The sequence below is a fragment of the Coptis chinensis genome, chromosome 9 (assembly GCF_015680905.1).
Source record: "Coptis chinensis isolate HL-2020 chromosome 9, ASM1568090v1, whole genome shotgun sequence".
Taxonomy (NCBI): domain Eukaryota; kingdom Viridiplantae; phylum Streptophyta; class Magnoliopsida; order Ranunculales; family Ranunculaceae; genus Coptis; species Coptis chinensis.
Window position 1 is genome coordinate 8,060,754 of NC_141464.1, and position 12,165 is coordinate 8,072,918.

At 39.7% G+C, this 12,165-nt stretch overlaps 1 protein-coding gene across 1 annotated transcript; it reads right to left on the reverse strand.

Annotated features, from left to right (window-relative positions):
* Positions 1-8,947: 8,947 nt before the first annotated feature.
* Positions 8,948-10,057, reverse strand: LOC147474659 (uncharacterized). Its single transcript, XM_086585151.1, has one exon. The coding sequence runs from the start codon at positions 10,055-10,057 to the stop codon at positions 8,948-8,950; it is 1,110 nt and encodes a 369-aa protein (XP_086441277.1).
* Positions 10,058-12,165: the final 2,108 nt, after the last annotated feature.

Sequence of the window (12,165 nt, forward strand, 5' to 3'; positions counted from 1 at the left end):
TTGCAAATCATTTACGCAGCACCTCCAAATACCTTGCCATCATCTAGGGGCTTTGAAAAATTACCCGCTTCTCCACCTTGGAACTAGAACCCCCATGCGCGGGCCCCAACACCAATAAATTTGAATCGAGCCGCGGACCAACACGCGCTTGAACCCTCCAAATACACTAAATTTGAATCGGAGTTGTATTTTTGTAGTATCCCGAAAGTCTCTCAAACCCTCTATATGTTCCTCTTCCGACATGCTTTTCTCCACCATGTCGTCTATATAAATCTCAATTCCCTTCCGAATCTTGCTTTTGAACATTTTCTCCCCCAACTGTTGGAATGTTGCCCCTGCATTTTTCAAACCAAACGGCATCTGTGTATAGCAGCATGTACTGCCCTCCACCACAAATGATGTATTTTCCTGATCTGGCCTATACATCGCGACCTGATTGTACCCCATCGACGCATCCATGAAAGAAAATATCTTAAACCCTGCCGTTCTATCCACCAACTCATCCACTCACGGCATGGGATAACTGTCCTTCAGACACTCGAGATTCACATCAGTAAAATCCACGCACATACGCACCTTTCTATTTTTTTTTGGTACCGCGACTATGTTAGATAACCAGTCTGTGAACTCAACCTCTCGGATTATCCCCGCCCCTTTCAATCTAGCGACCTCTTCCCGGATCCCCTCGGCGTATTTTGGCCTAATACTGTGCATCTTTTGCCTCACGGGTTTGGCATCTTCTCTCATATGTAATTGGTGACATGCGAACTCTGGGTCCAGCCCAATAACATCCTCTATTGTCCAAGTGAAGACCTCTCTATTTTCTGACAAGAACTGTATCAACTTACCCCTCCATTCCTCTGACAAACTGGACCCTATCGACGTGAACTTCTCCTCTTCCCCTTTCCCAATGTTCATGATAACCCGTAAAAACAATAGAATCCTAAATATTAATGCTACAAGAACACTAATACGTAATCCTACCGTTCTTACGTTTAAATCAATTCTTCTTACTCTCAAAACAAAATCATGCAATACAACGAGTAAGGATTCGTTCCACTCTTAAACCTTCAAGACTTAAATAGAATTCAATTTATCAAACACAAGGAACAGTGAGAGTGATGTGTTTGGTGTTTAAACTAAAACTACTTATAAATTTAAGACAACTAAATCTAAATAAGAATTTAAGCAATAATCTAAATTGAAAATGAAGAACTAATACTTTATTCTAAAAACTAAATGTGATTTTAAACTAACTAATTGAATGTAAAAACTAATTAGATCTAGATCTACTTTTTCTAACCTAACCCTAGCTACCATTACAAGGAACTAGTTTTCTAAATAAAACTAGATAACTTAAGAACTAAGTTTTACTTTGTTTTTATATGTTTCAGATCCAAAAATCGTGCATGGGCTTGGAGCCATGTTTTGGGCCAGATTCTCTGGCCCAAAACCTAATTCTTTCAGTCTAAAAAGGGCTCTTCAGCTGCAGTTGGCTTCGACAGATGTTTCGTCCACTTTTTCTCCTCTGATTGGGTCAAGTCTTGGACCATTGGAAAGCTCTTTCCGAGTCGGTCGTTTTGACATAAGGTAGACCCAATTCCGAGGTCTGAGTCCAAAGATATGGTCTTCGGAAGTTCTGCTGACTTTGTGTACTGTTTCGCCCGCGTGGACTTTGACTTTTCATCTTTTGACCGGGCTTTACAAAGGCTTTGTCTTCTTGAATCTTGGCCTTTAATCATAGAACTTCTTAGCAACCAACCCTTGCTCCATTATCTCGCTAAAGTGGTACATATCTGCACATAATGGACTTTGAAGCCTGAAATACATAAAAACACGTAATCAGTATTAACTCTTAATTATTATTCACATAATTGGTCTAAAAGTATGATTATTAAGGGTTAAAACTACAGTTTTGGGCTCTTATCAAACCACCCCTTAAACAGCATTTTGCTTTGTCCTCAAGCAAATATGAGAAATTAGAATAAGTGACCAAAAATGGAGTTCTATCTATCTCTCGTTTTATTGAAAGCGATTGAATTGACCATATGCAACAAGGCCTTAAACCACTAGGAATTCCCTAGTGGGCCGAGTTACACCTCGTGAGAGTTTTTCGATTGAAGGTACTCACAAACTTTTTCTATACTACAATGACTAAGAAATAAAACTATTGTTTTCTCATTCATGTCTCAACTATCTATACATCTCACTAGCAAATGAATAAGAATAACCAAGTCAAAAACCTAAGCTAATATATGCATAATAATCAATCATCTATAATACAAATATATATACTATGAGTAATACTATGAAATGCCTAGCAGTGTCAAGTTTCTAAACTTCGAAAAGCGTCCCTTAAGTAGGTCCTCACATCAAAGTCAAGACAAAAATCACTCGATTTTTTTCCAAGTTCAAGTTTCACTACTCCGGTCTTGAAATGGGCACACTTTACCTTACAATCTCAATGACACACAAGAAAGCCGGAGTCGATCAAACACATCTGCCACTTACTATCACACTAACCTATTCCTAATTGAGCTAGAGGTCTTTATTAGGTGTTGCGGGGATTAGGAGATGGTTTAAGAAGGAAGGAAATGGATATTCAAAAAAGACAAGTCTGAGATAATAGAGTCTTCATATTATGTAACTAGAGAAACCTTGTTACTTACTTTTGCTTCTACACTTTGTTTCCATCCTTAGCCATATTTTTCTTTTTCTTTTCTTTGGCTTTTGACTCCCTTTTATTCTATTTTTGGAGTTTTGATTTATTTCTATTTTTCTTTTTCTTTGGATGGAAACTTCTTTTCTTTATTTCCAAGCAACTAACTAATTTTTGTTTACACGTGTTTTTTCTCTTTTTCTTTTCTTCCTCATTCTATTCTCGGACTTATTCTAAAATGGGTAGGTTGATTGATTTTTTTTTTATATATATTTTTATTTGTTTTTTTAACATGGTAAAGGAATTGTGGTTTATGGAAGGGCTAATGAAAGGCTCGATTGGGGCTGACTAGCGGAAAATAATTCATAGGTTTGAATTTTCTGGCTATATCGGTCCAAAGAGGGCCTAAATTCTCGCTTAGGATATGGTTTAGTGATCAAGCAAGTGGGCGTGTGATTTCTCTATCCAGATTTTACTTCTCCCTTGTGTCATTTCTCAAATGTTTCACTCATATAAGACTTTAGGCTATATTCTCACAGGATTTGTAGAATAAGTACTCTAGCCTAGATTTTAAACTTATGCTAACAATCATAGATACTCATGTAATATATTTATAGATAGATGCAAAAGAGTATTACCTACATATTAACCTAAGTTTCTAACAATTATTCTAATGCAAAAGCTATATGAGACTTCTAGATTATTAAGAGCATAGAGAAAGAAAATAATACCAATATTCCTAAGTGTAAAGATAACTTATTTATTTATATTTTTGAAATTTTGAAATTTTTACTAGAAAACAAGTGCATATTATACATATCTATATCCTAACAGATGCCTTAATTACACGTGTTTCTATGCCCACCCCCAAACAAGAAACATGCTTTGTCCTCAAAGTATTTAAATAGAGAGGGTAGGAAAAATACCATGGAAACGCGTGAAATTTCAAACATCCGCAAAACAAGGTTATAACATACTAATATAGAAAAGAAAACGGACGAACTCTATAAGAGTTCCATCCATTATGGGGTTAACAAGAAATAAATTGCTTGGGACATAAAGCAGACACTAACTGAAACTAAAAACATACCTCCACTTCAGCGTTTAACTCGTCATCCTCCTTTTCTATAAAGAAGTGAGGTTCCTTCGCGTCCTGCCATGCCATGATAATTTGCCATGCTTCACGCCATTTATCATCTATGATTGCTAACCTATTAAGCGCCACTTGGTCGGATGGGGTGTAAGGTGCAAACCCGATGAGGTTGTATCCTCCACCCTTGCCAAGTCATTGCACGGAAAGATCTGATAATATAATTGGTGGGTCTCACAATGTCGAACCCAACCTAATCCGTGAAACGGGCACAAAAAATAGGAAAAAAACATAGCATAATACGGGAAATTAGAACAGGCATAAGAAGGTACTTATGCCTCATGCTATGGGCTCGAGCTAAACTAGACATCAAAGTTCTGGGAAGGTCATGGCACATACGTCCCGTGGCTAAAGCAAGGAAGACGCTGCAAGTGGCATCATTCACAGAAGAAAAATGCCATTCCCCTAAAATGTTTAGCATGATCCAAAACATAACAGTTCCTATGTTCATGGACAGGCTACCAAGGGCGACGTTATATTCCTCTTGGTCGACGATACGGAAAATGTCTGCCCCATACGACTCATGCAAAAACTCATAAGTGTAGACATACATATTATCTACCCAATAGCACCATGGGTCTTGTATTTCAGCGGGCATAGCAAGTCCAAGAACAAATGCTAGCAAGAACCATAAGCGGTTCCCAGCCTACGTGTGTGATCACTTCGCGAAACGAAGCACCATAAGTAGTGCTTTGAAACAAATCTTTAAAAGACTATTCTAGTATTATTATAGGAGATGTCATCTCGAACTACGCTCTGGAACAGCTGCGAATGAACCGGGAACAACCCACGGAAAACTGGAATTTTTCCGGGTCGACGGAAGTCGGTAGCCGAAAGGCTAGCCAACTAGGGTGCGAGTCGCCGCGCCTGTATTTGGAATTCCAGTGTTTGAGCGAAGTCGCGCTGACCTTGAAGCGGGCGCCTCTGAACAAAATTTTCGACAAAAGTGTATGCTGAGCGGCGCTTCTCCTGCTGGGCGCCTCGAGGTGTTGATTCGTGAAAAATGCTAATTTAAACGGGAAATGTGGGAGTGAAAGGTGAGAAATGGAAGTTAGGTGTAGTGTGGGTTGTGAGTGTAGAATGAATGAAGTTTTTATAGGTTTTGAATTGTTAAAACGAATCGGTAAGTTGCCAAAAAGCTTTAAGGCAATTTCGGAAACAATAAAATTTCGAACCCAAAACGGAAACAACTCATATTCTTGATTCTATAACAACCCTAATATCTTTATCTTTGGATTTAGACTAGTAACTTCTAAACTCTCTTAGATTTCATCATACCACCACATCTAATCATAGGTATGCCAATTATGACAATATTCTCAACCTTCACTCCAAAACAAACTCTAAAATGGAGGATCTTCTACAAATCATGATAGAATAAATAATACCACCCCAAACAATTGGGAAGGTGGGATTAACAATAAAAAACCATGCACAATTTGAAAAGAACAACATTATATTAAAATTGAAATTCAAACAACATTTAACTACCAAATTCAAAGTTAACTACGGAATTTAACAACGTAACATCCTATCTACTAAAAATAATAAAAACAAATCAAAACAACAAACAAGAAGAAATCTAGCTACTCGGCCAAGGGAGCGAGGTGGGGGTAAGAATAGGAATTTGAGTGATCAAGAATGGAAAAACCAAACACTTACCCCAAACAAATTTTTGAAAATAGGTTTGTAAAAATTTGTTTTAAAACGTGGGTCTTTTAAACTCAGATTCCCGAGACTTAATGTGGGGTCATTTTACGTCAGATTCCCCTAGACTGTGCACACCCCCAAACAAGCATGAAACTGGGGTGGCACAAAGTGGATGATGCGTGGTCAACTATAAACAAATAGTCGGAAGAGTTGGGGGTCTAGCCATAAAAATATGATACTAAATGCACCCCCAAACAGAATAATGTTGTATAATTGGAAGCAAACATGTAAGCAAAGGAATGAAAACTTATGCATCCTATCAAAGAACATATGCAAACCATCATGTTGTAATTGTTTTAAATAGTTGGAATGACCAAAAAGATGAATTAGCGATACTTTAGGTGAGAAGGGAATGAAGTGTGGATCCTGATGTCTTTCATTAAGCTTAGATGAAAAAAAATAAGACAAACTAGGTTTTTCACTACACTCGGTCAGAGTTTGTCTCTCAATTATCGGAATGGTGTACTCATGGGATTGTGTGCTAGGCAAACACTCTTCACTGTGAGGGTTGAAAAAATTATAGATGGTCTCTGAGGCAATTGGCTCAAGGGCAAAATCGAGGTTCCTTTTAAATGGTGGGTGAATGGATGGCTTAGTTGTGGTAAATGGTTGGATTATAGGAGGTGGTAACTCAGGTGGATGGTGGATGGTGGTTGGTTAGTGGTTCATCGGGTGGTGGATCCTCACATGCTCTTAAGAACTCTACATCTGGCTTAGCTGAATCCACAAGGTTGTGGTTCGTAGCTTTATCTTTAAGATTTTCCTCTATTTCTTCCATTGTTATTTCCTCAGCTGCCAAACTGAATTGAGATTCACATTGCTCTAAAGATGTAACTTTCTCGTTTTCTTGCACATTAACTTGTTCATGCCTTAGATTTGAATTGTTAATCTCCATGTCCTCACCTTCTTCCTTTAAAACACTACAAGTATCCTCAATGGCCTCATTCGAATGTGTCGAGACATCATCCAAACCGAAGTGCAGTTAGCAAACTCAAAGGCCCGGACATGCTCAACAGAGGGTCCATATTTACGAGAATGCCAATAGTTATCAAATTCTTCCTTCGCCCGTCACACCTTTATAAATATCTTCTAAAAGTGTAATCATTATATTCATCGTCGAGGGTGGATCGATTGGGAAGTTCCTCGGAGGCATCGCTCAAGTTTGAGTGGTCATCCGAAACTAGTCCTAAAGAGTCGTTTACAAGAATTTTCTCATCCAGGTGGGGTGTGGAGTTAATATCATGGTTAATGGGAGGGTTTTCGGAAGGTAATGGTTCATGAAATGTAGGGTAGGTGTGAACTAGGTTGACTGGGTTAGTTATGGGAATAGTGTCGATCTCTGGCATGGTGGAAATGTCTGGCGTAGGTGACCCTAGTATCTTTAGGTTTCGGTTTATTTCCTGAATTATTAATTTGTTTTGGGCCATCATTTCATCGAATGTTGTTAGCTGAGGTGAAGTTTGGTGGTGTGGGTCTGGTTGGTATGGTGTTTGATAGTCATAGTTATTGGCGTTTGAGTGACTCGGTTGATGTCGTCTTTGTGATGGGTTAGGTTGCCGAATGGGTGGTTGATTGTTATTGGTGGAATTACATGAATAGTTTGGATGACTAGGAAACTTTTGATTGTATGAGTCACTATAAAAATTTGAAAATTGAGGCTCATAATTATTATTATATCCTATAGTAGGCTCGGACTCTTGATATGATAGGCATTGGGAAGCCCAATGGTCGACTACCACAACATGAACATGGTGAAGGGTTCCCATAATAATTACAAGATTGCTCTTGATATGATGGGCATTGAGAAGCCCAATGGTCAGGACTACCACAGTATGAACATGGTGAAGGGTTTGCATAATTATCATATGATTGTTGGTCTACATATTGATATGCCATATTGGTTTTTCAAATATATTATAGTATAATTAATATGCAACCACAACTCTAAGCATACATTTCTAGATAGGTGTGTGGTATTTCGTTTTAAGAAAACAAGCCTGATTATACTAGAATTAAAACTCCTCTGACAGAAGAAACAAGGAGTGAAAGAAGGAGTACCTGAATGCCTCCTTGCTTCGCTTACGAATAGCGTCTTGTATACGCGATTTCAGTGTATTTAACAAGTTAGAAACACTTTATAACTTTAAGGAATAGAAATTTGAACTTTCCTATGAAAATCGAAATGCTGTTCACGATGAATTTCCTTGTAGTATGGTGGGTCATGTCGAAGTGCCCTCTGTTTTGTCAAATGTCCGGTGTTTTGGGGGTCACAAATACGGTTTGGTGGTCAGCTCGTGGTATCAATTCATTTTACTATTCATTCAGCGGCGCCATTTGATAAATGTAAAAATAGTAGAATCCTAAATATTAATGCTACAATAACACTAATACGTAATCCTACCGTTCTTACGTTTAAATCAATTCTTCTTACTCTCAAAACAAAATCATGCAATACAACGAGTAAGGATTCGTTCCACTCTTAAACCTTCAAGACTTAAATAGAATTCAATTTATCAAATACAAGGAACAGTGAGAGTGATGTGTTTGGTGTTTAAACTAAAACTACTTATAAATTTAAGACAACTAAATCTAAATAAGAATTTAAGCAATAATCTAAATTGAAAATGAAGAACTAATACTTTATTCTAAAAACTAAATATGATTTTAAACTAACTAATTGAATGTAAAAACTAATTAGATCTAGATCTACTTTTTCTAACCTAACCCTAGCTACCATTACAAGGAACTAGTTTTCTAAATAAAACTAGATAACTTAAGAACTAAGTTTTACTTTGTTTTTATATGTTTCAGATCCAAAAATCGTGCATGGGCTTGGAGCCATGTTTTGGGCCAGAGAATCATGCCCAAAACCCAATTCTTTTCAAATTCAAAAGGGCTCTTCAAATTGCAGTTGGCTTTGACAGATGTTTCGTCCACTTTTTTCTCCTCTGATTGGGTCAAGGCTTAGACCATTGGAAATCTCTTTCCGAGTCGGTCGTTTTGACATAAGGTAGACCCAATTCGAGGTCCGAGTCCAAAGATATGATCTTCGGAAGTTCTCACGACTTTGTTTTTTGTTTACGCCCGCGTGGACTTTGACTTTTCATCTTTTGACCGGGCTTTACAAAGGCTTTGTCTTCTTGAATCTTGGCCTTTAATCATAGAACTTCTTAGCAACCAACCCTTGCTCCATTATCTCGCTAAAGTGGTACATATCGCATAATGGACTTTGAAGCCTGAAATACATAAAAACACGTAATCAGTATTAACTCTTAATTATTACTCACATAATTGGTCTAAAAGTATGATTATTAAGGGGTTAAAACTACAGTTTTGGGCTCTTATCAGTTCACCATCTCAATCTCATCAAGCGTCTTCAGATCTGCCGATATCTCATCCTCCCCTTCCACCGAGGTGCACTGTAATTGCTATGCCAGCCTCTTCCTAGGATTGGAAGTCTCTCCTTCTGATCTGCTGAACAACCACTTCACAGTTCCCCGATGACTGTTCTTGGCCATCACCTGATCACCGTACACCTCGTACATGCCAGTAGGTGTGGGGAATCGTATTACCTGATAATACGTTAATGGGACCACCTTCATCTCGTGAATCCACCACCTTCCCAAGATTGCATTATATTGCGACGCAGAATCTACCACCATGAATCGAGCAAAGACTGTCACTGGCCTTGTTGTCACTGGCAATAAGAGTTTCCTTATGGGCTCTGTCATACTCCAGTTAAATCCATACAAATTTGTCCGCGAAGGACGCAGCTGCTTAGGATCGACTCCCATTTCCTCCAAAGCACCTCTGAATAACAAGTCCACTGCACTTCCACAATCAATCAACACCCTTTTCACCATATAGTTTCCCATCGCCACTGTGATGACCAGCGCATCTTCATGTGGTGAGTCCACTGCCCGTAGGTCTGCACTGCTAAATACGATTCTATCTTTTTCTATTGCCGTCACCTCTCTCTGTCGTGGTCTATCCATTCTCTCATTAATTTGCTGGATGCTCGCGGTTCGCCTTATCTTATCTCTATGAGCGTTATGACTCAGAACCTCCCAGCTGTAAATCACATTGATGGTTCCCAGAATTCTTCCCTGCGGCGGCCTGCGCTCCTCATTCCGGACGTCTCTCACAAATTCTCCCATCCTCCCTTTCTCTACCATTCTCTGAACCAGCCATTTTAGAGCGTAGCAATCATTCATCTCATGATTCCTTATCTGATGATATGCGAAGAAGGGCTTCTCAGGTATCTCTATTGGCATGCTTTCCGGTCCTTCATACCCCGACATATTCTTTATTAAGGGCAATATTTCATTGAGTGGCTTGTTCAATGGAGTCTGTTCCATCTCGCGGTATGGTTTCCTTTCCCTGTACTCCCTTCGGATACCTTCCCGGCTTCCTTCTGCTCGCGCTCTATGTCTGCGGTATCCCCCACTTTCTTTTTCCGATGTCTCTGCTCTCCGGTGTTCCCGTTCCTTCTCCAAAGACAATACGGCCTTCCCTGACCTCTTGGAATCCTTCTGCATAGAATCTTCATATCTTATATACTTTTCCACCCGCAGATATAGCTCTTGTAGTGTCGCGATCTCATTCTTGGCTATGGATTGGTGCACTCATGTACCCGGACGCAAGCCTCTCTCAAAGGCTATCACCGCTGTCCTCTCATCCAAATTTTCAACTTTTAGTGTCTCTGCCTTGAACTGACACAGAAACTCCCTAACCGATTTCGCGGACCTTTGTCGCACATTGAAGAGAGCCGCGATGTCTACCACCCTCTTCTTCTGATGTATGAAGTGATCTATAAATGCCTGCTCCAATTCCTAGAAATTTTTTATGCTCCCCGCAGGCAGGCTATAGTACTAGTCCGACGCTCTTCCTTTTAGGCTAGCCGGGAACATCATACACCGCAGACCATCATACCGAGACTCCTGCCAGAGTGGCATCTGCTGCCGAAAATGATAGATGTGATCCGCTAGATCTCCTTTGCCGTCGTACTTCTTAAACCTCGGTTAGGCGAACCGCTTTGGAACCTCTGAAGCCCATATGTTATCTGCTAACGGGTTGAGATTCAACCCAACCACCACCTGATCGGCCGCTCCTCTGTGCTCCTTCGCCTACCGTCGGTTTGCCTCCCTATCATTGTTTATCATTTTTGGACCTACTCCATTGTCAAGCCCACTACCGGGTTTTCCACTAGATTTGGTTCGGGCTCCTCCTTGTCCTCAGACCCCTCATTCTCGGACCCCTCACTTAGCTATTCTCCAGACTCTTCCTCCGCTTCTCTCTCTCTCTCTTCTTAGCTCATCGTTCTCCTCTCTCAGCCTCTCAATCTCTTCCCGCATCATGCGTGTTTCTTCCGCTGCTCGCCCCTCTTCTCGTTCTTCCCCCTCCTCAATCACCGCTTCCGGTGTCGGTTCCTAAACCCTCACCTTCTTTAGCCTACCCGCTGCTCTCTTTGGTGCCATTTCTAAGTTGCTTTTCTCTCGGTCCCCACAGACTGCGCCAAATGTATGAACCCTAAATATCCACACTCTACAATCTCTCCTTTTTCTCTCTCTTTCTCACTATTCTCTCTCCTCCTCTTCTCTCACACTGGCGGCCTCCTCTTTTCTTATCCCACTCCCTTCTTTTTATATATCTCTCATCTCCTTCTAGGTTGTCCATCTGTCGCTTCATCGGATGGCTCTCCTTCCTGCCGTACGTATGCCACGTCGCAGTCTAGGGTTCCGCGATACTGATCCCGTACTTCTCCTTTTTTCCATCTTATGTTGCGTCCTATCCGATGCTCCACTAACCTAGTCCAACTTCCAGCACTATACCACTACAATGGATTAAACAGTAACTGTAGGCAATTACAAAGTTACAATAATAACGTAATAGGTTTACATTCTTATTAAATATGCAGTAGACGATTCATGATGCAAGGTGTTACGAGCCGTAACCTTTTTTTACTTAGGTGGTGCTCTGAGTGTACTGGCACTTGAGTACATATTTGAGATGATTGTTTCAGTTGATATGATGAAGGATTTCCTAACTGTTATGCAAATTAAATAACCATTTGAGATCTAAGCCTTTTCTTACTGTTGAAAAATGCCCTCCCTTTATATGAAGCTTTAAGCATTTTAACAAACAAGTTCAGTTTCTACCAACAAATTGGGTAATATCGTCTTTCTGGTCATTTGCATGTTGGCATATCAAGTTTAAGTTTAGTTTACTGCAGGTTGCCATTTTCAAATTCTTTAGATACATGTCGGTCTAAGCCTTTTCTTTCTTCTCACAATCTCTGATATGCTTTGTTACCAAAAAACACTTAAGTTTGCAGTAAGCCCTGTAAAGCTTCTGAGGTGTTTGGAGTCCAGACTCCATTGTGGCTATAATAACTTCTGAGCGAAAATGATTTACAACCAAAGATGAGAGACAACTTACTTGCATCTTTCCAAAACATCTATATATTGTATTAAGATTTAGAAGCTTAACCTTTGGCGTTTATTGTTTATCTTGTTTAATCAATGGTGTTTGATAAGGGCTTCCTCTCTTTTGTTGCAGGGAGTATCTTTGTACTAGGAAGATCTACTTGAGAATGGACAGACTAGTGATGGTATGCAGCTTTGTAATAGGAAGAACTGCTTATGAA

Bases quoted from the DNA above. Each gene is read 5' to 3' on its own strand.
- LOC147474659 (XM_086585151.1), bottom strand. From the start codon at position 10,057: ATGCAGAAGGATTCCAAGAGGTCAGGGAAGGCCGTATTGTCTTTGGAG.